This window comes from Podarcis tiliguerta (genome assembly GCF_965153285.1).
Source record: "Podarcis tiliguerta genome assembly, chromosome: 2".
Classification (NCBI taxonomy): Eukaryota; Metazoa; Chordata; class Lepidosauria; order Squamata; family Lacertidae; genus Podarcis; species Podarcis tiliguerta.
The window spans coordinates 103,992,118-104,018,227 of record NC_139535.1 but is presented as its reverse complement, the minus strand read 5'-3'; the positions used below and the strand labels follow the sequence as shown (position 1 = coordinate 104,018,227).

Genomic DNA, 26,110 nt, shown 5'->3' with positions numbered 1-26,110 from the left:
TAAGTTTATTCAGCACCTCTTGACTGAATGTCATGCCTCCTGGTGCATCCCTGACTCACATGTGAAGCCAACTGGAAGGAAAGAAGCAGATGAAGAGGAGGGGCTGTGTCTTGTGGCTCATACATATGATTGGTACAGAGCAAGAGAGATACATCTCTCTTTAGACTCAGGGACTGGAGCCACCTATTAGGGTGGACTCTTAAATATTACGAGAGAGAGAGAGAGAGAGAGAGAGAAAGAGAATGAAGCAGTAAGAAAGAAGATGAAACAGATGGTGGGGAAGATGTGCATGCTCATTTATTTGTATAGATGCAAGTGCAGAAACAATTAATATAATTTAAATCAAAATATATTTCTCACTATACTGGGGAAGACTGTGACCAGGTGTTCAGTCTGCTTTTTATCTAGATGTTAATATTTGATGGGAAATTTCAACAGCCTGTTATCCCTTCTTTAGGGTGTTCTTTTTTTTTTTTTTTTAAAAAGGAATCTTTAAACCAGATTGGGTCTGAAGAGAGGACACCTTCAAATAGAGAATTGTCCTCGGACAGCCTTCAAATAGAGAACAGCCTTCTATAAAACAGGGCACACAGCCACCCCAGCCACCGCTGTCTGAGAGGAAGAGCACACAAGCCACTTCAAGCAAGTAGGCAGTGTCTCCAGAGACATGCTTTTGCCGAGTCAACTGAGAGAGAAGCCAGAGTGAAGCCTAATTTGGTCTTGAAATTTCCCCTTCTCTTCACCGTCCCTCGGATGTTCAAGTGGCAAAATTCCAGTTCCCATGGCACAGCTGCCAAAGAAGAAAGGTCAGTGAAGGACTCCTGTGAAGGGGTTGCTTCTCTGTTTCTTTCGCAACAGCATATAGACAGCCTCTCATTAAAAACCCATTGCTCTGAAGCAGGATGCCAAGGGTAGGAAAATCAGCTTTCCTAAGCCTCAGCTGCAGAAACAGAGTACAAACTGTGCATATGTAGAGTTGCCATATGTCTTCTTTGTCTGGACATGTCCTCTTTTTCAGGGGTATAATTTTCAGGTGAATTTTTAAAATTTGCCAAAATGTCTGGGTTTTGCTTCTTCCTTCCTGCCAGGCTCCTTCTCCTTCTCCTTTGTCAACATGATTGGGGTGAGCGGGGAGAGAAAAAGAATTTCTTCTGTGTGGGTTGGGGAGGGGACATGAATCAGCCAAGTTTCTCTTTCATGCCCTCTTATTGGATTTCAAGGTACCTGTTTGTATCAGAATGCTATATATACATATCTCACATAGCCTACATATTGTAAAGGTAAAGGTAAAGGTAAAGGGACCCCTGACCATTAGGTCCAGTCATGACCGGCTCTGGGGTTGCGGTGCTCATCTCGCTTTACTGGCCGAGGGAGCCGGTGTACAGCTTCCGGGTCATGTGGCCAGCATGACTAAGCCACTTCTGGCGAACCTGAGCAGCGCATGGAAACGCTGTTTACCTTCCCACCGGAGCGGTACCTATTTATCTACTTGCACGTTGACGTGCTTTTGAACTGCTAGGTTGGCAGGAGCTGGGACAGAGCAACGGGAGCTCACCCCGTGACAGGGATTCGAACTGCCGACCTTCTGATCAGCAAGTCCTAGGCTCTGTGGTTTAACCCACAGCGCCACCCACGTCCCTCCTGCATGTTGCAGGGGTGTTTAAAATGTGAGTCGTCATGGCGATCCATAGTTAAAGGAGAAGTTGGCAAATGTGTCCTCTTTTTTGCACTTCAAAATATGGCAACCCTAGATGGCATGGGTAAATAAGGAGATATGGGTTCTACCATGCAAATGTTTTATCCAATATGACAAGCGTAAGTCCTGCCTACACATGGTTTATCAAAGTCATAAAAGAGGGTACAAATGCAGTAAAAATAAGGCATTCAGAAGGTGATGCTGAAAATGCTCTTCACCTAGGGCACAACTTGGTTCAGGGACTATCCTCAAATGAGTCCATGTATTAATTTTCCTATGCCTTCAGCTCAACTGAAGATGGTGTGCATTTCTATTCAAGGAGCAATGAGTGTCTGGTCCACCTCGTACTTCTCCGCTCCAAAACAAAAGTGAGGAAGGTTCTAATCCGAGAGATGATGTCTGCAGACGACACAGCCTTGACAGCACACTCTGGGGAGGCTCTACAGAGAGTCATCAACCACTTTGTCCAAGTCTTCAAGGAGTTTGGCCTTACCATCAGCCTGATGAAGGCCAAAATCCTGTGTCAGGACGTTGGCAGCCCTTGACACACATGTTTGAAGTGGTATACAAATTTGGTGGTGAAGGTCCTGTGTGAGTGCCTGGAAGCAGTTGGAGGATGGATGGCAGCTAATGGATTGAGCTTGAACCCTGACAAGACAGAAGTACTGCTTTGGGGGGACGGGGTGGGTTGGTGTGGGAGACTCCCTGGTTCTGAATGGGGCAACTGTGCCCCTGAATGACCAGGTGCGCAGCCTGGGAGTCATTTTGGACTCACAGCTGTCCATGGAGGCACAGGTCAATTCTGTGTCCAGGGCAGTTGTCTACCACCTCCATCTGGTATGCAGGCTGAGACCCTACCTGCCCACAGACTATCTCGCCAGAGGGGTGCATGCTCTAGTTATCTCCCGCTTGGACTACTGCAATGCGCTCTACGTGGGGATACCTTTGAAGGTGACCCAGAAACTACAACTAATCCAGAATGCGGCGGCTAGACTGGTGACTGGGAGTGGCTGCCGAGACCACATAACACTGGTCTTGAAAGACCTACATTGTCTACCAGTACGTTTCTGAGCACAATTCAAAGTGTTGGTGCTGACCTCTAAAGCCCTAAATGGCCTCGCGTTCTGCCTGGACACTGAGGTCCAGTGCTGAGGGCCTTCTGGCAGTTCCCTCACTGCAAGAAGTGAAGTTACAGGGAACCAGGCAGAGGGCCTTCTTGGTAGTGGCGCCTGCCCTATGGAACGCCCTCCCTTCAGATATCAAACAAATAAACAACTATATGACATTTAGAAGATATCTGAAGGCAGCCCTGTTTAGGGAAGTTTTTAATGACTGATGTTTTAATGTATTTTTAATCTTTTGTTGGAAGCCGCCCAGAGTGGCTGGGGAAACCCAGGCAGATGGGTGGATAATAATAAGTTATTATCATTATTATTTCCTGGGCTACACCATAACCAGCAAGCTCTCCCATCAATGCTGAGCTGGGCAACTGTACAGTGGTACCTTAGGTCAAGAACGTAATTCCTTCTGGAGGTCCATTCTTAACCTGAAACTGTTATTAACCTGAAGCACCACTTTAGCTAATGGGGCCTCCCGCTGCCACCGCGCTGCCGGAGCACAATTTCTCTTCTCATCCTGAAGCAAAGTTCTTAACCTGAGGTACTATTTCTAGGTTAGCGGAGTCTGTAACCTTAAGCATCTGTAACCTGAAGCGTTGTAACCCGAGGTACCACTGTACTGGGAAGGTAGCGATTGTAATGGCTTGCCTCTTCTAAAGGATATGTTAAGGACCAATACCAAGATGAAGGTCTACCAGCTGACATGTTGAACATGCTGCTTTATGGAAGTGAGTTGTGGATAACTCACACCTGCCAGCAGCGATGACACAATGCATTTCATTTGTGCTGTGTCAGAAAGATTTTGGGCATTACATGGCAGGGCAGAGTCTCAAAGAAAGATGTGCTCCTCCAAGCTCACAATCCCAGCATGTTTGCACTTCTGTCTCAGCTACGTCTAAGCTGGCTTGGGCATGTACACAGAATGGAAGATGGCAGTATCCCCAAAGACATTGCTCTATGGGGAGCGGGCTTCAGGCACTAGGCCTGCTGGTAGACCAACTCTGTATTACAAAGATGTCTGCAAATGGGAGATAGAGGCTAGTAACATTAACCCTGCAGAGTGGGACTCATTTGCAGGGAACATCTCTAAGAATCCCTTCCAACCTAAATCCAAGAGGCTTAACAACTTTTCACAACTTAATACCTAGCTCTGTTAGTTATAAGTCGGGTCCTATGTATGCTTGGGATGTGGGTGGCGCTGTGGGTTAAACCACAGAGCCTAGGACTTGCTGATCAGAAGGTTGGCGGTTCGAATCCCCACCACAGAGTGAGCTCCTGTTGCTTGGTCCCTGCTCCTGCCAACCTACCAGTTCGAAAGCACAGCAAAGTGCAAGTAGATAAATAGGTACTGCTCCAGCGGGAAGGTAAACAGCGTTTCCGTGTGCTGCCCTGGTTCACCAGAAGCGGCTTAGTCATGCTGGCCACATGACCCGTAAGCTGTACGCCGGCTCCCTCGGCCAATAAAGCGAGATGAGCGCCGCAACCCCAGAGTCGGTCATGACTGGACCTAATGGTCAGGGGACCTTTATGCATGCTTACTTGGAAGTAAGCTCTACTGTGTTCATTGTGCTTAGCAGCGTAGTCTCACAGCTCGATCCTATGCATATTTACTCAGGCGTAGGTCCCACTGAGTTCCGTAATGCTCACTACCAGCTAAGTCTGCATAGGATTGCAGTCTCTGACTGTTTTTGAGCCATGTATTGAATTGGCCCAATGCAACTGAATGTGGGTTTGCTGCAATTGTTAACATGTATTGTCACATTGCACATTATCTCCTCCCTCTAGTCGACCTCTGTTCCTAAGGACTTTCATTCACATCCCAAAATACTATTTAAGTTAATTAGCTGGACAAATTAGTAGTTATGCTATGCTGTACAAAACAAACACAGAGCATGGAAATGAATACACAAGGGAACTGCTCACCCAGGGGATGGGCTCATTGCCAACAAGCAACTATTTCCTAGGAGGCTGAGAAACAGGTGTTATTTGCAGCACTTTTAAAAGACTCCGACATACCAAAAGAATAAAAGGGAACACAAACATATTTAAAGCACAGGTGTGTGTATAACACCCCCCCCCACCCCCACACACGTACATCAGTTTTACTAAATGCCCTGTAAAAATAACCTGGTTTAAAGTGGTATCTGAATAAATTGCCAACGATGAAATACATAAACGTATTGCAATAAATGTATTGCAACACAATTGCAATGCATATGTGTGTGTGTCAGTTTTACTAAATGCCCTTTTACTCTCCCGGCTTCAGTAAAAAGAACCCGAAGCTTCCGGAGTGCAGCGGGAGCTCCCACTGCGCTCCAGAGGCTTCAGGAAGCTATCCCTGAAGCCTGGAGAGCAAGAGGACTCAGTGCGCACCGACCCCTATCGCTCTCCAGGCTTCAGCAAAAGCAACATGAAGCCTCCGGAGCGCGGAGGGAGCGCTCCCTCTGCGCTTCGGAGGCTTTGAGTTGCTATCGCTGAAGCCAAGGAGCCTGCATTCGCTCCATAGGACGCACACACATTTCCCCTTAATTTTTGGAGGGGGAAAAAGTGTGTTCTATAGAGCCAAAAATACGGTACTTTGCTCGATGGGAAAGCATTCTGCCCAGCAATGCTGGAGATCTCACAATGCTGGTGACTTGAGTGATCGCAGAGATGCTGGAGTTTTTGGTTGGCACATACAACCCACAGCCCCTATAATCTCTCACAATTCCCACCATCTGCCTCTTTTTATGTTTGGGTGCAGCTTGCAGTTTGATGGGAGAACTGATTTTGTGTGACATGTGCTTGCAAGTCTCAGGAAAGTGCATTGCAATATTAATAGGCACAGCAGTCCTCAGCCAGAAGTCTCTGTTTCACAACACCTCCCACAACTTTGCAAGAAGAAGTGATATAGTCAGTCGCTGTTTGTTTTCTCAAGCAGAATGTTCCTATGGGTGAAATTGTGGCAATATTAACGTCTGTGTAACAATAGCAAGAACACTGCAGAAAACCACTGGTTCTAATCTCTTTATTGTAAGAAGAAATAATGTGTTCCTGCTGTGCAGTTAGTAGCAGAGGACATACAGAATTCTCTTGAGAAATTCCAGTGTTATCTTTTAGCTTCTCTTGGAATTCCTCAGATATTTTGCCTGAGGAACATTGGCATTCTTTTGAGCATTTTGCCTAAGCTTGTGCCTCCAAATTTGCCTCAAATGTCATTGTACTCATAACTCATTAGTGACTCCTAAGAAGGAATGAATGAATATGGCAATTCATTTTCTTGCTTTTCCAATCTTAAGTTAAGATTGTGCCAATTTCTCCTAATAGATACATTTATTGTTAGCAAATTTTCCTAATATACACATTTTGGAAAGCAATTTTCCTTAGCATAATTCACACTTCAATGTTATTTTCACTAATATATGCATTCATATGCACACCTTAGCTTAGCATAATGGATTTTGGTACACATTGCTTTGCTAGAGATGGGTGCTGCAAAATTCAGAGAAGCTCTGCAGGATGTGTTTCGGTTCAACTATTGTTACAGAATTTGGTAAGTTTGCCTTTAAATGCAAACAATCACTATAAATTGCTGTGGTGATTCAAACGTTTAATCTGACATCAGGAAAAGCTTGACTTCAGTTTTGTGTTTGTTTCTGATAGCTTCTCCCTCTTACATCATGGATGTTGGCAGATTGGATTTTGAAAAAGCAAAATGGCATTAGAACTGGAGCTGGCTGAGATGCACAAGGAAATCTGTGCTTTAAAGTCTTTGCAGATTTTTATATTATGGATGTGTGTTCTGTGTGATTTTATTAATTAAAAAAAGTAAAGGACCCCTGACAGTTAAGTCCAGTTGCAGACGACTCTGGGGTTGCGGCGCTCATCTTGCTTTATAGGACGAGGGAGCCAGCGTTTGTCCACAGACAGTTTTTCCGGGTCATGTGGCCAGCATGACTAAGCCGCTTCTGGCGCAACAGAACACAGACACCAGAGCAGTGCATGGAAATGCCGTTTACCTTCCTGCCACAGCGGTACCTATTTATCTACTTGCACTGGTGTGCTTTCGAACTGCTAGGTTGGCAGGAGCTGGGACCAAGCAACGGGAGCTCACCCGGTCGTAGGGATTCGAACCGCCGACCTTCTGATCAGCAAGCCCAAGAGGCTTAGACCATGGCGCCACCCGCTTAATGCTTATTGCTTAATGCAAGTTTGTCATGGCCTTTGGCTCAAACAATAAACTTATGACCTGAACTGAACTTTAAATGCAGACTGAATAGAATGCTGCCCCTGGAAGTCATAAACCACAGTTTGCTGCTGTGGACTAGGGGACAGTGGTAGATCCTCTTTTGGATGGAATGTTCCCGGTTATCAGGGTGCCACATCTACAGAGGTTATCTCTTGTCACCATTTCAGATCCCCACCCACTTCCCTGAAGCACTAACTTTCTGAGTATAAAGGATGGTATGTGGGCAGGACATTGCATGATAGTTTGTAGGGCTAAGAAGAAACTTGGAAATGCATTCTTAAGAAAATTCTTCTTTTCCTAATCTTTTGGATTCTTTTAGGAGTCTTCACTTGCCAATGCTCTCGGTGTTGCAGATACCACCGTATTATTATCATTGTTTTCAAATGCACGATTGATTTTTAAGAGAAGCTTGAGTTCAGGTTGAAGCAGACTGTGCCCTGGGCATTCAGTGTTTCTGACTTTCCCCATCTACGTCATAACAGTAATTCCATTCTTCCAGCCAGGTGAACCCATCCCCACAGACATGCAAAGTCGGAACTGCTGGGGTAGATGCCAAGTCTGGCTCAGTGCTGAAGAGCTGAGCTCATTTGGTGCTGCCCTTTGAGTAAAATAGAAGCACAGATTCTTCATTCGCAAAGGTAGGCTTACGAGAAACAGTTTCACAAATCATAGAATCATAGATTTGGAAGGAGCCCCATGAATTATCTAGTCCAGGGGTCAGCAACCTTTTTCAGCTGTGGGCCAGTCCACCGTCCCTCAGCCCATGTGGTGGGCCGGACTATATTTTGAAAATAACAATAAAAATGAACGAATTCATATGCCCCACAAATAACCCAGAGATGCATTTTAAATAAAAAACACACATTCTACTCATGTGAAAATACACGGATTCTCAGACCATGTACGGGCTAGATTGAGATGGCAATTGGGCTGGATCCGGCCCCTGGGCCTTAGGTTAAAGGTAAAGGTAAAGGTACCCCTGCCCGTACAGGCCAGTCTTGACAGACTCTAGGGTTGTGCGCCCATCTCACTTAAGAGGCCGGGGGCCAGCGCTGTCCGCAGACACTTCCGGGTCACGTGGCCAGCGTGACATCGCTGCTCTGGCGAGCCAGAGCCGCACACGGAAACGCCGTTTACCTTCCCGCTAGTAAGCGGTCCCTATTTATCTACTTGCACCCGGGAGTGCTTTCGAACTGCTAGGTTGGCAGGCGCTGGGACCGAAGGACGGGAGCGCACCCCGCCGTGGGGATTTGAACTGCCGACCTTTCGATCAGCAAGCCCTAGGCGCTGAGGCTTTTACCCACAGCACCACCCGCGTCCCTACCACCCGGGCCTTAGGTTACCTACCCCCTGATTCTAGACCAAACCCCTGCAATGCAGGAGTCTCAGCTAAAGCGTCCTTGACAGGTGGCCATCCAACCTCTGCTTAAAAACCTCCAAGGAAGGAGAGTCTACCACCTCCCAAGGGAGTCCATTCCACTGTCGAACAGTCAGAAAGTTTTTCCTGATGTCAGACTCTGTTTTCTTTTAAGTTGAATCCATTGGTTTGAGTCCCAGCCCCCACAGCAGGAGAAAACAAGTTTGTTCCACCTTCCACGGGATAGCCTTTTAGATATTTGAAGGTGGCTATCATATCTCTTCTCAGTCTCCTCTTTTCCAGCTGAACATACCCAACTTCCTTGACCATTTCTCATAAAACTTGGTTTCCAGACCCTTGATCATCTTGGTTGCCCTCCTCTGCACACGTTACAGCTTTTCCATATCCTTCTGAAACCTTGGTTCCCAGAACTGGACACAGGACTCCAGGTGTGATCTGGTCAAGACAGAACAGAGTGGGACTATTCCTTACCTTGATCAGGACACTAGACTTCTGTTGATTCTGCCTAGAATAGCATTAGAAGAGTTGGTCCTGACCTCAACAGAACCACAGAAAGTGATGCTACCTCCATCTTTTACGTATCATTCCTGAGTATGTAAGATGTTGTTAATCCTTTTTCTACAAATGGGACCTGCAGCAGTGGGCATCAGTATTTCAGTCCAATACATAGTCCAATCTGGATTACTCAAAATAAGCCTAAATTTATTTTAAAGTATTTACTCCCAAATAGGTTTTTTTAGGATTAGGGATGGATTAATCTGGACATTTAAGTTTCTCATTCCCACCCCACCTCCAATTCCATTCTCAACATTTCTGAAGCAATTTGTGGGGTTGTTGTTTTTTAAAATAAAGCTTGTGAAAATTTGTCAGCATCTTAGTGCAAATTTCTGCTAATAAACACACTTGTATGAAGTTTTTACTAATGCACACATTTCCCCTAATAAAATGGATTTTGTATGCTATTTTAACTCATTTAGTCTTACGTACACATCCCCCTAGTATCTGTATTTTTATAAACATTTTTGGTTGGAGAACTACATTGCAAAATTTGGATTGGTGCACATTCTGAAGGCTCACTGTTCATTGTTGTTTCAGAAAGTACAGATTTGGTGGGTTCACCTTTTAAATGCAAACGGAATTGAATCCATCCACTTCCAAATTTAGGGCTGCAGACTCAGGGTGATCACTCTATATGTTAATAATAATAATAATAATAATAATATACTATACATATCAACATACCTACACACCTACCCCACACTGACAGTATGTATAGTATAGGTAGGTATTATATAGAGTAATGTAGGTATGTTTTATGTTATGAAAATAAGGTGGTGTGGTGTGTACGTGTATTGTGTATATGTATATGTATGTGTTTTAAATAATTATTATTATTAATAATAATAATAATAATAATAATAATTAAAAAAATTACTTATACCCTGCCCATCTGGCTGGGTTTCCCCAGCAACTCTGGGCCGCTTCCAACAAGAGATTAAAAATACATTAAATATTGTAATTTCAGAGTTTCGTCTGCAGGCATGCTATAGTTACATAATACGAACAAATACGAACAAATTGGGAGTTGTGGAGGGTGCGAAGGAAAGATTGTGAGCAGCAGAAATGGAGGGGTCATAACGAGGGGGGCCTCATCTCCTGATTCAGCAGTTAATTGAAAAGAAAAAAGAGAATCACTTGGCTGAAAACTGGCAACCCTTCTCCATCAGCCCGTGAACTCAAAATATATAGGTGCAGTTGTTAGCTTCATAAACTCACTCTTGCTCATTAGCCAACCAAGCCTACATAGGGGATGGGGAGGTGCATAGCTGGGTTCTTTCCAATTGCCTAATGCTGGTGTTGCAATCATCCTCTGTGCAGACAAAGCCCCAGCTGTCTGGAAAACAGCCAGAGGATTTTAGTGTAATTGCTAGAGAGGCTGACCTATTTGTGGCATGGTTTGTTTGTTGAGCAGTGCACCTAAATGTCAGATGTGCAAATTGCACTGGGCTCCTGACCAGGGACAAAGTGGTTCACGTGTTGATGCGACAGGCATCAATCGCTGTGCATATGGTGGAACTCGAGCTCAGGTGTGCTCACCTGCCCCTGTGATATGTTACACAAGCACACCTGATCTTCACAATCCTCCCACCTCCTTTCTTTGTGTGCTGGAAGGATTAAGGAGGATCAGACGCATTCGTGTGTCAGACAAATCACACATTATATCATCCAGCAGCGGCGATCAGGAACACGACTGGTCCTTGGTGCCGTCCGATGAGTTGGCCAATTGCATTAGTGTGTGAACTGGCTTGCCTGTGACCTAGTGGGACTCCACTTTTGTCTTGAAGGATTCTAAGTAGCAGGCGCAATTGCTATTCACTCGTAAAATCAAGCCCACCTGTAGCCAATCTGACCTTTGGATTTAAGTGCTAACCAGATGTTTTCTCTAAGGCTGCAGCCTGTGAGAATATCACTTGTTCGCTCCCTGGTGCTGAAGGTGCACGTTTTCAAACATGTCATTCTGCTGTTCGTTGTGTTTGATTTATGCAACAGCAGAAGAAAGCTGTTTGCCACAACAGTGAATAAATATGTTTGGGGCAGTGGTGGTACTGATAACCAGTGGTCCTGGGTCCATGTGTGCCGGTAGTTGCAACAGTAAGCAATGAACGCTACTTATAGTTGGGGAGGATGCACCCAAGCTAAGATTGCTTCATCTATATTGGCATACTGGAATAGAAGTGTTGAATTGTTCCATCTCACTGTAACAGATGGAAAACTAAGCTCTACTTCAGTGTTGCCCACACAGGATAACTGTCAAAAAGCTGAGAGCTTAATGATCCATGTCTCAAGCTATCAGCCTCAGTGACATGACCAGTTGTGTTGATGGTGTGCTTCCATCTGCCAAAATGAACACCCACACTCCATTCATACATAAAAGTACCTTTTTGGGCGGGGTAGGTGGGTGAGGATCTTGGTATTTAAAACGCTTAAGTATCTAGCTCCCGTTGTCGCAGTGAAGAAGAAGAAGAAGAAGAAGAAGAAGAAGAAGAAGAAGAAGAAAAAGAGGAGTTTGGATTTGATATCCTGCTTTATCACTACCCGAAGGAGTCTCAAAGCGGCTAATATTCTCCTTTCCCTTCCTCCCCCACAACAAACACTCTGTGAAGTGAGTGGGGCTGAGAGACTTCAGAGAAGTGTGACTAGCCCAAGGTCACCCAGCAGCTGCATGTAGAGGAGCGGGGAAGCGAACCCGGTTCACCAGATTACGAGTCTGCCGCTCTTAACCACTACACCACACTGGCTCTGAGAGAAACAGGCACCGGAAGCATTCTCCCATTGAATCAACCAGACAGATAAGAAGTTTCATCCAAGTTAAAAAATACACGACTGTTTCCCAAGTTAAGTCCTGCATTAACTTTATCCAGAAGGATTTAGAATAAAGTTCAGGGGCAAAACAATGGACTGTTTCACAAGGAAATTTCCACTTACTTGCCTGTGAGCTGGCCAGAAGTTGCGGCTTGGTGGGACGTTGCCGCCATCTTCCATCTTTCATGTGCCGGGCTCCCACGGCTGATGGGAGATGTAGCTGCCTCTCCCATTGGCTGGGGGAATTCAAACTGGCCCGCCTACAAATTGGCCAATCGCAGTCAGCCCCATGGCTGGTTCTTCGGAGGGGCGGAGCTGACAGGGACTCCAGACAAAGTCTCACCTAGCAGTGCAGTTATCTTTCAGATCTCCCTCTCTCATCCTTTTGGCATTTGATTGACCTTGCTATAATCGCTTTGGTTGCCAGATTTGGTGCCAGTGAGGAATTTCACCCTCAGGTTAATTGGGCCTGTTGGGTTTTATTTTTGTCTTCCTCATGGAAATTGTCACAACTTTGCCAGTTATGGCACTGAGTATAACCTGTCTTGGTTGCATGAGACATAGGCCTCATCCAAAACCCCTACATGACAGCAGGGTATCCTGTTGAAGAGATCGCAGGAGAGGAGCTTGTGACCATATGCCCAGTTGGGGGCTGGGCTGTCTTTAACCAGGGGTCATACATCCAAGGTCTCTCTGTGTGCCAGAGGATGAGGGTCAACAGTGGCAGTAAATAGAAGCTAGTCGATAAGCCCAGCCAAAATGTGGAGATCCCTGAATTGCTTTTGCAACACTGGGATGTTGAATCTAGTTATACCAAAATAAATTACTGTGGCTGAAAGCTAGAGTCGGTATGAGGGAGCCTGTAAGATGCAACCCCATGGCGGCGTGATCCACAACTCAAGATTTGCCCTGAAAAAGCAAAGCGTTGCTAAGCATTTGGACCTGAGGAATTGTAGCGGAGAGAAATGGCATTATTCTCCAAAATTTTAAAAAACAACATTAGCCAAATGAGATTGGAGCTTCCTGCCTTAGCAGGTGAGGTTTTTTTTTTTTATTATCTCAGAACCAATCCTAAATTCATATGCAGCATCTTAAGTTATAATATAGTATCTAATTTGTAATAGTGGCACACAGCGAGGAGATGTTTGAGTGCAGATTGCAGTAAGACAAACTGCTTGGCCTTAATGTTGCATAACCATAGTCCCTGGTCCCTTTATTGGGCTGCCCCCCAATAAAATATTTAGGGGGCAGCCCCTCACCTATTGTCCACAAGTTGGTGTCTCCCTCCCTCCCTCCCTTGGGTGGCCATCTCCCCACAACTGGGAGCTGCCCTTTCGCCCCAACTTGCCTCCCAAAATGGGGGAAGGTGTTCTCTGCAGAAGTGTGGGGTAGGGTATGCCCCCCATTTCTTAAAAAAAGTTATCGCCTACGGGCATAACTATCTAATGGACAAAGTTCTACTCTTTCATTATTTTCAGAGAAGCTCTCAGACAAATATTTGCCCGCAATGATAGACAGAGACTCTTCAAACACAAACAGTGATGTAGTTTGATAAGACTCCAAACCTCTCCAAAAAATGTGCTCCACCTCAGAGTTGTAAAACCAAACCTGGCAGCTGAATGAGGCTCGTTATGTTATCCATGGTGTTTCAAAGCCAAGCCATCAAGGCAGTCAATTGTGGCATAGAAACAGTACAGTGGTACCTCGGGTTACATACGCTTCAGGTTACATACACTTCAGGTTACAGACTCCGCTAACCCAGAAATAGTGCTTCAGGTTAAGAACTTTGCTTCAGGATAAGAACAGAAATCATGCTCTGGCGGCACGGCGGCAGCAGGAGGCCCCATTAGCTAAAGCAGTGCTTCAGGTTAAGAACAGTTTCAGGTTAAATACGGACCTCTGGAACAAATTAAGTACTTAACCCAAGGTACCACTGTATGATATAGCGGTTAAAGGGTTGGACCTAGCAGATCAGGGTTCAAATCCCAAATCAGCTATTAAGCTCTGTGGGTGACCTTGAATGGGGCAGGCAGTCACAGTCTCTCGACCTAATCTACCTGACACGGCTGTTGTGAGAATAAGATGGTAACCGGTGGGGGGATGGGGCCGTGAACACCACCTTGCACCCCTTCGAGGAGAAAGGTGGGTTAATGTAAGGATAAAAATAAAGTCTGGTTAGATGTGAGGTCAGTGTGTGGAGAAGCAAACTTTGGGAAACAGGACGCTAGTTTGGATAAGTGGTCTGATCACCCTGGGTTCTCTTAATATTTTCTTATAAGCGAAGGACAGGTAAGCAGTACCTGGGCAGGTAGGAACTGACTGAACCACAGGGGGAAATCTATTTTTTTGATTAGGAATGAGTGTGTGTAGGGGGTTCATCTTCCCACCTTCTAGAACTGATTCAAGCATGTCTTAGCCTCCCGTGAATGCTTGTATTATCTTTCCCTTTAATTTGTATTTCTTTAAATACAAATTAAAATTAACGTATGCTTTAAATCTATGTTTTGAGGAGGCGCTGATATGAGAATTGCAGATTAAGATGGAAACAGAACAGAATTATGGGCAGAAAAATGCTAAAATGACGCCGACGGTGGAAACAAAGACAAAGATTCAGCCATCCTCAATTTTTGTGCCGTGTATAAGAAATTGACGATGAGTATATTAACTAGGTAAGGACGCAGGTGGCGCTGTGGGTTAAACCACAGAGCCTAGGGCTTGCCGATCAGAAGGTCGAATCCCTGCGATGGGGTGAGCTCCTGTTGCTCGGTCCCTGCTACTGCCAACCTAGCAGTTCGAAAGCACATCAAAGTGCAAGTAGATAAATAGGTATTGCTCCAGCGAGAAGGTAAACGGCATTTCCGTGAGCTGCTCTGGTTCGCCAGAAGCGGCTTAGTCATGCTGGCCACATGACCGGGAAGCTGTACGCCGGCTCCCTCGGCCAGTAAAGCGAGATGAGCACCACAACCCCAGAGTTGCTCGCGACTGGACCTGATGGTCAGGGGTCCCTTTACCTTTATATTAACTAGGTAGCCCTGCTTTCTTATGGGTTAGTGTGCACAAAGGGTTGGTGAGCACAAAACTGGCTAAAGTGTGCCAATCATCATCATCATCATCCATCTGACTGGATTGCCCCAGCCACTCTGGGCTGCTCCCAACAGAATATTAAAAACACAATGAAACATCAAACATCAACAACCTCCCAAAATAATACAGTGATACCTCAGGTTAAGTACTTAATTCATTCCGGAGGTCCGTTCTTAACCTGAACCTGTTCTTAACCTGAAGCACCACTTTAGCTAATGGGGCCTCCCGCTGCTGCCGCACCACCGTCTTGCGATTTTTGTTCTCATCCTGAAGCAAAGTTCTTAACCCAAGGTACTATTTCTGGGCTAGCAGAGTCTGTAACCTGAAGCGTATGTAAACTGAAGCATATGTAAGCCAAGGTACCACTGTAGAAAGCTTTCTAACCATTTGTATCACTGACGTTTCCATAGCATTCTTCTGTTCTGCACATATTCAGCTATGTTTTACTCAGAAGAAGACCCATTAGAAATAATGGACCTACCTTAGTCATGGGCATGCATTTCAGTGTGTCTACTCTGAGTAAAACATAGCTGAATGCCATCCATGACAATCAGGGTAGAAGTGCCTTTGTGCAGATAGCTACAGCTCTGTGCAAACAACGACAAAAAAGCACATCTAGTTCAGTGACCTCTGAAGCGTCAGGGCAAAGTCTCCCAAACTGCACCGCAAAACTGATCTCTGATTGATTAGCCCCCCTCTCATTTCATCACTGTTTCTCTGTCAACAACAGTGAGATCAGGAGAGACAGAAGAGAGACACAGAGAGAGAGCCTCGCTTGCTCTTGCAAAATCCTTTTATGTCAGGGCATGTTTGCCTCATAATTTGGGTGAGTGGAATGCTTGTCCCAGAACACTCCCTGTGTGCCTGCATGGCAATAGTGGGGAGTACAAGGGAGCTCACCTGCGTGGCGTTCTCAGTTGCCTAGGTCAGGGCTGGATTTAGGTTTGATGAGGCCCTAAGCTACTGAAGGTAATGGGGCCCTTTATATGTCCAGCTGCCCTTTGTCAACAACAGATTGTCGCTGTTTTCTTTGTATTGAATATATGCTATATGGTCATTTACGGACCTAATAGGTATCTAAAGCCAATTTCACATAACAAAATACGTATTTAATCAAGGTAATTGTTGAACTGAAATACAATTTATTAAGAAGTATATTAATAGTGAAATACAATTAAGAAGATGGATATTAATAGTGAAATAATTGTTAAGCTCGAACTTAAAATGATTTTTTTATTCATAACTAACTTAATAATGCAAACACACTGGCATTTGACAATAACAAAAGTTCCTTTAGAAACACAATTTACAAAGCCTCATAAGCTAGTCTCTAGAAACTTGCTATAACATGAAATAAGAATAGGCATAAATATATGGTGCAAACTACTAATAATTATAAATAGCAGAATGTAGGCACTCTATATATAGAAATGAGCAAACCAGTGATATTTTAGAGAGCAGGCTAGCAGGCGGGGCCCATTACTTACATGATAGGAGCTTACACGACACAAAACACTGTTGCTGTATGGAGGTTTTATTTTATTTGTTTTTTATCTTATATTCTAGAAATGTACATCCAGTGTTTTTTCCCCTGTAAATTTTTTGGGGGCCCCCAAGAGAGTGGGGCCCTAAGCTATCGCTTGTTTACCTTATATGTAATTTCGGCACTGCTCTAGGTGCAGACATGGCTGAATGGCAAGAGAAGAGACTAGATCAGCTGTGCTCCAACCCAGCAGATGACTTTGAACTTGGACTCCTATTAACCCCACCCAGCATGGCCAATCGTCAAGGGCGACAGGAGCTGTAGTTCAGAAGTATATGGAGAGCTACTGGCTGGGGAAGGCTGGCCTTGATTCATGGAAATAGAAGAAGCCCCCTCCCCTCCCCAGAAATAAAATAAAATCGAACTTGAAGACAGGACTATCTTCCCATGTCTCCTCCACCACCAGGGCTTCTGAAACCCCCCCCCCAAAGCATCTCATAGCTCAGTTGGTAGAGCATGGGACTCTTAATCTCAGTTTCATGGGTTCAAGCCCCACATTGGGCAAAAGATTCATGCACTGCAGGGAGTTGGTCTAGATCAAGCGTAGGATCCGGCCCAATCGCCTTCTAAATCTGGCCCATGGACGGTCCGGGAATCAGTGTGTTTTTACATGAGTAGAATGTGTCCTTTTATTTAAAATGCATCTCTGGGTTATTTGTGGGGCATAGGAATTTGTTCATTCCCTTCAAAAAAATATAGTCCAGTCCCCCACAAGGTCTGAGGGACAGTGGACCGGCCCCCTGCTGAAAAAGTTTGCTGGTGCCTGGACTCTAGAGGACCCTTGTGGTTCTATGATTCTATGGCCTCTCTGGCCTCCAGTCTGCACCAGTCCTTTAGTCCAGAGGAGATTCCTGGATGTAGGAATCCTGGAGGCAGACAAAGAGTTGTGATTCAAGGACCCACCACCTGCTTGAGAATAAGAAAGACACATGGACATGGTATATTAGGTTGATGGGCTAAAAAAGGCCACAACTTTATTGATTACGGTACATCATGTGAGAGGTATTGGCTTAGGCATGGGATAAAACAACAGAGCGTGACTCCACCCCCTCAGGGAGGGGTGAGTCTATCAAAGGTTAACCACCAGTGGGAGGAGCCTGTTGATGCAAATACAACTGAAAGCTCCCCCTGATGTCACCGGGGGTCATGCCATGGCCCTAGCCACCAGCAAGGGCATTGGACAGGATCCATGACCGCCAGATTCCTTTACTGGAATACCCATAAAGAGGAGGGGTAGGCGATGGCCACACCCTGCCCTCCAATCCACAAACATATTCCAATGCCTAACCGCTACCTGATCCCAAAGAGGCTTGCTGCCAATACCCTGACAGCTACAACCAATCCCTAAGGCTTCTGATGATGTCGGCCAGCCAAATATCATTGCCGAGATTTGAAAGGTGAATGCCGTCATCACGAAATAAAGAACATTCGCTGAACCAGATGTGAGGATCACATAGCCATTCATATAGCGATTTAAGAGTTTCCTGGATTTTTCAATGGCCAAAGGGCTATGGGAGCCACGTCAAACCCTTCTCTTCAGAAGATTGGACCAAAACAACATTGTCCTGGGAAAAAGAGCAGCCAGTTTGTCAAAATCCTTTTTTATGTTCCCTAGCAAGTCCACTCCCTTCCTGAAAGCCAAATCATTCAAAATAACACCTCTGACTCCACATGGGGAAGGGCCATTAGAAGGCAAAGCAGCAGTTTGTCTTGAGCTGCTTCTTCCCAACCATGTTGAGATTAGAGTGTCAGACTAGTCCCTGTGAGACCACAGCTCAAATCTGCACCCGGCCATGAAGCTCACCTGGGTGACCTTGGGCCTGTCACTGCCTCTCAGCCTGACCTACCTCACAGGGTTCTTGTGTAGATTAAATCAGGAAGAGGAGAATCATGTGCAGCACTTCAAGCCTCTTGGAGGAAAAGCTGATAAATGTGATAGATAGATAGATTAGATAGATAGATAGATAGATAGATAGATAGATAGATAGATAGATGATAGATAGATAGATAGACGATAGATAGATGATAGATAGATAGATAGATAGATGACAGATAGATAGATGATAGATAGATAGATAGATAGATAGATAGATAGATAGATAGATAGATAGATGATAGATAGATAGATAGATATAGATAGATGATAGATAGATAGATGATAGATAGATAGATGATAGATAGATAGATGATAGATAGATAGATAGATAGATAGATAGATATAGATATAGATGGTGGGGCATTGAATACAGGGGGGATCTGCCAGTATTCAGTGGGGATTGTGGGGTGGAAGAATTGCCACAGGGTCCTATCCTCCCTGGGACTTTGTACCCCTCCTTCCAGATGGCCCATGCTTTAAATGCGTCCTCTCCCAACCCTCCGCCAAACTGCAGAGCCGAGGATACAGAAACAAAATTAACTCCTCCAGGTAAGATTCCAAAGGGCTTTCTCTGCCAACGTTCCCCTCCAATCAGAATCTGTAGCCATCATCTCCATCCTTGCAACTTCAAGGCCAGACTGCTTTCTGTAACATGACTAGTCTTAAAACGGGAAATAAAGAATGCATGCAGTACCCCTGAGCATGCACAGAATACCTTCCCCTCCAAAACACCCTCCAAATCATCAAAATCAGCTACCACCCAAGTCTGTCACCTATCACCAGGATGGGTGATAGGTTGAATTCCTTCATTTCAGAACTCTCTCTCTCTCTCTCTCTCTCTTTCTCCCTGTGTGTAAAACTACAACATTTATTTTCAAATTTGGTGTAATTGACTGAGTCGAGTTTCTATAATGGCTGTTGAAGACTGATTCAATCACACACTAATACATTCTTCCAGGATATTTCAGCTCATGTCACCCAATGCTGCAATCTGACTCTGAAAAAGCATTTTTGCAGAGATTAGTAGTTATTCAAAGAAATTCCCTCTGGCTGGCATGTGATCTGTGCATTGTCCTTACTGCGTCAACTATTGTTTAATGCTGAAAGCCAGATAGAGAATGAGGAAGTTTAGATGTATAAACTATCTGGTGTTTTCACACCTACCAAGGATGAAAAGTCAACATCAATCCCCTTAGCATTATTTATTTTATTATATTTATTACATTAGTTGGTCACTTTATCCCAAAGCAACTTACAATCAACATAAATCATTTGTTGGCTGCAGTTTATGGTGTGTGGGATTTCTGCCAGGTTCTTTTGAACCTGCTCCCCTGTAAAGTAATTTTGGTGTTGATTGCCCTGTTGGGGGGGGGGGAATGTATTGCCATTTCTTGTCTCTAGTAACAAACTTAAGATCTCCAGTAATAACTGATCAGTATTAGCTGAAACGGGACGCAGGTGGAGCTGTGGGTTAAACCACAGAGCCTAGGACTTGCTGATCAGAAGGTCGGTGGTTCGAATCCCTGCGACGGGGTGAGCTCCCATTGCTCGGTCCCTGCTCCTGCCAACCTAGCAGTTTGAAAGCACGTCAAAGTGCAAGTAGATAAATAGGTACCGCTCCGGCGGGAAGGTAAACGGTGTTTCCGTGTGCTGCTCTGGTTCGCCAGAAGCGGCTTAGTCATGCTGGCCACATGACCAGCTGTACGCCGGCTCCCTCAGCCAAAAAAGCGAGATGAGCGCCCCAACCCCAGAGTCGGTCACAACTGGACCTAATGGTCAGGGGTCCCTTTACCTTTACCTTTATTAGCTGAACCAAATTGTTCTCTTTTGTATCTAGAAGATCACATGTTTAGAAAGTGCCATATTTTAAGTGACGAATCTGTTCAATGGCTAAATCATAGCCTTGCTATCAAACTCTGGACATTCCTGCCAATCAGTCCACTGTGCAATATTATTGCCGCACCTGGCTCTGGTCACAATTTGAAGTGACTAGCCATAACCTGGATACAGTGCTCATTAGAAGAGTCAGTGTCATTGCACCAAATTTGGATCTTCAACAAAAATATCCATCTCTTGCATTACTAGGTAGGACAAGACTTCTTCCAAGTATCCCTCTTTTCCAGGGCCAGTCCTGGATTTACAGAAGCCACCCCGGTTTCTGATTTGATTCTGGAATGTCCCACTTTTCCTTAGGGTGTCTTTATTTTCATTGGAGAAATGTTGGAGGGTATGGAGTTATGCAGGTGGTGCTGTTGGTTAAACCACAGAACCTAGGGTTGACGATCAGAAGGTCAGCAGTTTCTTTTGCTCGGTCCCTGCTTCTGCCAACCTAGCAGTTCGAAAGCACGAAGTGCAAGTAGATAAATAGGTACCACTCTGACGGGAAGGTAAACGGCGTTTCTGTGCGCTGCTCTGGTTCGCCAGAAGCGGCTTAGTCATGCTGGCCACATGACCCGGAAGCTGTACACCGACTCCCTCGGCCAGTAAAGCGAGATAAGCGCCACAACCCCAGAGTCGTCCGCGACTGGACCTAATGGTCAGGGGTCCCTTTGCCTTTTATGGAGTTATGCAACCCTCAAGTCAAGGAGATAAGTAACTATACAACCTTTAGAAGATATCTGAAGGCAGCCCTGTACAGTGGTACCTTGGTTCTCAAACGCCTTGGTACTCAAACAACTTGGAACACTGCAAACACGGAAATAAGTTTTCCAGTTTGCGAACTTTTTCCGGAGGTCGAATGTGCTCCGTTTTGAGTGTTATGCTTCCGTTTTGAGTGCCACACGTCCATTTTGAGTGTTACGCTGATGTCGGTCTGTTTTTGCTATTTATTTTGCATTTTTGCAGCTTTTTTTTGTGACTGTGTGGAACCCGGTTCAGCTACTGATTGCTTGCTTGCTTGCTTGTGTGACTGCAGTACATTGTTTATTGCTTTCATTTTATGGATCAATGGTCTTGTTAGATAATAAAATTCATGTTAAATTGCTGTTTTAGGGGTTGTTTTTAAAAGTCTGGAACGGATTAATCTTTCTATGGAAAAGCGCGCCTTGGTTTTGAAAGGCTTTGGTTTTGGAACAGACTTCCGGTACGGATTAAGTTTGAGAACCAAGGTACCACTGTATAGGGAAGTTTTTTAAATGTTTAATTTTCGCATTATGTCTTTTTGTTGGAAGCCGCACAGAGCGGCTGGGGCTGCTCAGTCAGATGGGCAGGGTATAAATAGTAAAATGATCTTCACCACCATCATTATGGAATAGGACGTCCCTATTTTCATCAGAGAAATGTTGGAGGGTATGTTCCTGCCCGAAACCCAGGACAGAGGCTACCTACCATCAATGTGGAGTGGACAGAACTAAGCTAGGTGGATCATGTTTCTAATGTCATGAAGCTGATAGATTAAAAAAAGACACCTGAAAGAAGCCCTCCCAAAGGAAGTGGCTGGCATTCTCCCTGTGTAAGCATCCTAAAGCAAGGCAGAATTGGGAAGCAATTCAGGAACAGAATCAAATAAATTAACGTTGCCTGATGAGGAGCTGCAGAAACCAGTCAGGCACGGGTCTGTCTTTCCTTGCTGAGTATGTGTTTACCTTGCTGGGGAGGTGGGAGGGTTGTTCTGCTCCCAGTGGACTGGCCCTTCCCTAGGAAAATATTGCTTGTTTGGCAGGTGAGGCACAGGGCCTTTTCAACCGTGGCACCAAGGTTCTGGTACACCCCTTTAGGAAGGCTTGTATGGCTTTGTCATCATCATGTCTCGCAGCACCAGGGCCCTTTAGGGATGCAGAACAGATGGAACTTTTCTTTGTGTGTTCTGTTTACTGCTGAGGAATTGGATTTTCTCTGACAGTAGTGGCCTGTTCTGACTGCTCATTTTATTATTATAGTATTTCATTATGTTTTGATTGCTGGTTCTTTTTCCGTGCTGCTAGCCTTGTAAAACACAATAATACAGCCATAAGGAAAATTGCAGCAGAAATAAAAAGCCTGGAAGGAAAGATGGTCTTTGGCAAGTATTTAAAACAGGGGTTGGCAAGGCCTACCGGCCATGGACCGGATCACTCCCACCGAAATCATCCATGGGCCGGACCGGCGCAGCGCAATGCCGGAAATCACGTCTGCACATGTCCGTAGTGCCGAAAATTGCTTCTGTGCATGCCCAGATGCCAAAAATTGTGCCTGTCCACATGCAATTTCTGGTATCTGTGCGTGGACAGATGCAATTTCTGGCACCGCTAGTGACTGCCTGTGCTGCGCCAGTTTAGCGCAGCTCGCGGGGGCCTCCCAAGCAGGCAGCTCAGTTTGGGGGCGGCTCGTGGGCTGGTAAAACAGTCTTCGTGGGCCGCATGTTGCCGACCCCTGATCTAAAATATAGGTGCCTGGCTAGCATTAAACAAGCTGTCAGAAATGCTGACTCCTGGGTTGACCATAACCCCCCTTTTAATGTACTGTTTTCTATACATTATACCTAGTGTTAAACTTCCTAACTGTGAGCAGGTGACACTTAGAGATGAGCGAATCTTGTCCATTCCAGTTTCTCTCACTTTTGCATTTTTCCAACCCTGTGTTTGTTCTCCACGTTTCTACATCAGTTTTTCTTTTTTGGGGGGAGGGAAATCTTCACGACCTTTCATCAGCATCAAATTGTATACAATTCTACCCAAAATACACATTTTTGCCAAGTGATTTTCCCGAATACAACACATTTTTTTGCAAGCTGTTTCCCTAAATATTTGCATTTTAGGCAGAAGGCGATACATTTTTTGTAGACATCACATTTTGAAGTGCGGGTTTTGAAGGAAAGTTGCATTTTGGTTCCTACGCCGAGGAAGCGAAAATTCAATAAGTTCGCCTTTCAGTGTGAACTTAGCAAAAAGTGTTCCCCTCCACTGCCCCATCCCTAGCCCTAAGTTCCAGTTGCTTGTCAAAGAATGTCTATTTTTGTTGAAGTCACATTAGACCTGCAATCTTTGGCATCCTCAAAACTGATGAGGTTTGTGCTTATGCCTCTTCTCTGCACCCTTCCCGCCCAGCAGCAGAGAGAACAATTTCCAGAGAAAAGTTTATGTTTGCTTCCTTTAACTCTGTTGCCTGCATCTCTTTCTTTTTATATCTTTAATGGGTCGTTACTCTGTTTTGATATGATGTGCATTGCTGCCCAGTATGGTGGCTGATGCTTGCTTCTTTTTTTACATACCTGCCAAAAAGGAGCGCCATATGTGAAAATAAGGAATACTGTATTTTTCGCTCCATAAGACGCACCTTTTTCTTCCTAAAAAGTAAGGGGAAATGTCTGTGCGTCTTATGGAGTGAATGCCTCCTTTCTTTTAGCAAATGTTTTGTGCCACTGGGAAATGGTAATTCTGTATTGATCTGTTTTGGATGTTGTATGCGATGCCAATAAAGGTTTTACGATACGTTACGATATGATGTCCATGGCTACAGCCTGCCCCCCAAAAAATCACACATCCACTGTTTCCTGGGGCTGCAATGGTGCAAAAATGTGGTTACAAAGCACAGATCCACATGGATCCTCAGGATGTTTGCATTGGGTCACCCCAAATCCACCATCAGATCACATGTCTGTGGCCACAGCATGAACCACAAAAATCATACATCCACTGTTTTGTTCAGAATGTATTTTTTTTTTCTTGTTTTCCTCCTCTAAAAACTAGATGTGTCTTACGGTCAGGTGCGTCTTATGGAGCGAAAAATACAGTAAATTGCATTTTGAATCAGATGAGGGTTAAAGCTACCTCTCTTTGTTGCCGCACGTAGGAACGAAAGTGAACTTCGGACAAAAGATCACCCCACTCTGCAGAGTACGCAAAAACCCAGGTTGTCAGTTTGGACTTACCTTGCTGTGATCTCCTTCTGCAAGCAGGATGTAAACATGGCACAGGTGAGGCAGTCTTGGACCAGCACCCTGGAGCAATTGAATTTATACAATCGTAGTCCTTTTCCCTTGTGGGCCAGGAGGGTTTTCATAAGTGGGGAAAGGTCCTTTCGCCCAGCGGGTGTTGGGGTTCCCTTGCTGCATCACCACTAGCCGGATCGGAGGCTGGTTCTCTGTTGGGATCTCAGGAGCATATTCCTTACTGGGGTCTCTCCCTCGACAGTCATACATCACACAGGAAATCAGGAAAACCAAGAGCAGGATGACATAGCTAGCTACCAGGATGATCAGGTTCAAGGTAACCGGGTCAATTTCTAAATAAAAATCCATCGGATCCCATAATATTTAGCAGGATCTCTGCGAAAGGAGCTGCAGGTAGACATATGCACATACACTGTCTCGCACAAGCTAGCAGAGCAGTAGCTAACTGATAGATGTATTGGCTTTGTGGTAAAAATACTTTAATCCTGAGCACTCCTCTAGCAATAGGTCCTCCCCCCTTGAACTGCATGATTAAAGCTGCTCAGTTTAATAACTTAAGCTCCCTCTTTTAATACCCCATGGCCAACAGTGGTAGGAGCTGCATCTGAATGTTTCTTTGCAGTGCAATATTCAGATGGATGTTTTCTCCCCCCCCCCCCACGACCTGGCGCTCAACCTTGGCAGACATGCGCTATTGGGGGGGAAAGACCCAGATTAACCACCATCTATTTTCTTGCTCTGGTTCTCCTCCCGTCTTGCAGTGGTACCCAAACCAGGAAATGGGCAGTGGCTCATTTTGAGCTATGGGGAAACTTAGATTCTGAAGGGTTCTTAAGAGTGTATTACACTCAGGCCTGGTCCTACCATTGGGCAGAGTGAGGTGGCTGCCTCAGGCGGCAGATGCCGTTGGAGCAGAGAGCAGTGGCATAGCTTGGGAGGACAGGCCTGTGTGTACCACAAAGCCTGCCCAGCATCTCTCGCCTGCTCTCCATGGTTACAGCAGAGGATGCTTTCGCGTATGGAGCGCTGTCAGAAGCGAGACTTGTGTCAATGATGAGTTGTGTATTCAGTGCAGCAGGCCCAATTCCATGGAACTCCCTTCCACTAGATATTAGGCAGGCACTGTTCCTGCTCAGCCACAGGTGCCAGGTTAATACAGTTTTCATTTCAGGTCTCTGAATGTTGCTCTGATGTTTCTATTTTCTGAAATTTTAACCTGTTTTGAATTTTGTTTATTATACGTTTTATTTCCTCCTTCCCCAGTCTGTCGCTTTGAGGCATAGTGAAAAGTGGGATATGAATTCTTTAAATAAATAAAATAAAAATGGAATATGGACGTGGGGAGATGACAACCACCTTGGCTTTCACCTCAGAGAGCAAAACGTCTTTGGCTGGCACTGTACTGCACATTTTATAACTAATTCCCTCAATGGATCTTAGGAATTGTCCTTTTAATAGAGAGAGTGCTGCATCTCTTTTCTTCAAGGTGCCCAGAACACCGTAGAACTACAATTCCCAGGCCAGGACATTTTTTAAAAGTTTGACTCAGGATATACAAAGAAGATCTTCTCCTTTTCTTCCTGGTCCTGCAATCGAATATACTTTTTGGAATATTGAATGGATGAAACCACTGGGCTACAAATCAGGCAATCCCAAATCTCTGAATTCACTAGGTGTCCTTTTCAAACAACTCTGTCTGCCTCAGTACTCCTGTCTGCAAAATGGGGGATAATGACAGTGACTTACATTGATGGGTGGGGAACCTCAGTGTCAGTGGCCAAATGGGGCCCTCAAGCACTCTTTTGTTTCCTAATATATCATTTTTATTAATTTTTGTTTTACAATTTAGAATTCATTTAGACAACCTTAAAATATCAATGTCTTTCCTTTTTCTCTTTCCATGATTCATTTTGCATAACATAAATCCCTGCGTATTTTATATATAAACTAAACCA

At 44.9% G+C, this 26,110-nt stretch overlaps 1 protein-coding gene and 2 long non-coding RNA genes across 3 annotated transcripts in view; all 3 read right to left on the bottom strand.

Annotated features, from left to right (window-relative positions):
• LOC310671829 overlaps positions 1-15,209 on the bottom strand; it is a 91,763-nt gene extending 76,554 nt beyond the window's left edge. The window contains exon 1 of the long non-coding RNA XR_014508236.1: positions 15,003-15,209. This is a non-coding gene — a long non-coding RNA (uncharacterized lncRNA). The remainder of the gene's footprint in view (positions 1-15,002) is intronic.
• The window catches only part of LOC310671802, a 272,660-nt gene extending 251,252 nt beyond the window's left edge, over positions 1-21,408 (bottom strand). The window contains exon 1 of the long non-coding RNA XR_014508208.1: positions 21,364-21,408. This is a non-coding gene — a long non-coding RNA (uncharacterized lncRNA). The remainder of the gene's footprint in view (positions 1-21,363) is intronic.
• Positions 21,409-24,064: 2,656 nt separating this feature from the next.
• On the bottom strand, positions 24,065-24,789 carry SMIM36 (small integral membrane protein 36). The gene has a single exon (XM_083422102.1). The coding sequence runs from the start codon at positions 24,501-24,503 to the stop codon at positions 24,219-24,221; it is 285 nt and encodes a 94-aa protein (XP_083278228.1). The 5' UTR covers positions 24,504-24,789; the 3' UTR covers positions 24,065-24,218.
• Positions 24,790-26,110: the final 1,321 nt, after the last annotated feature.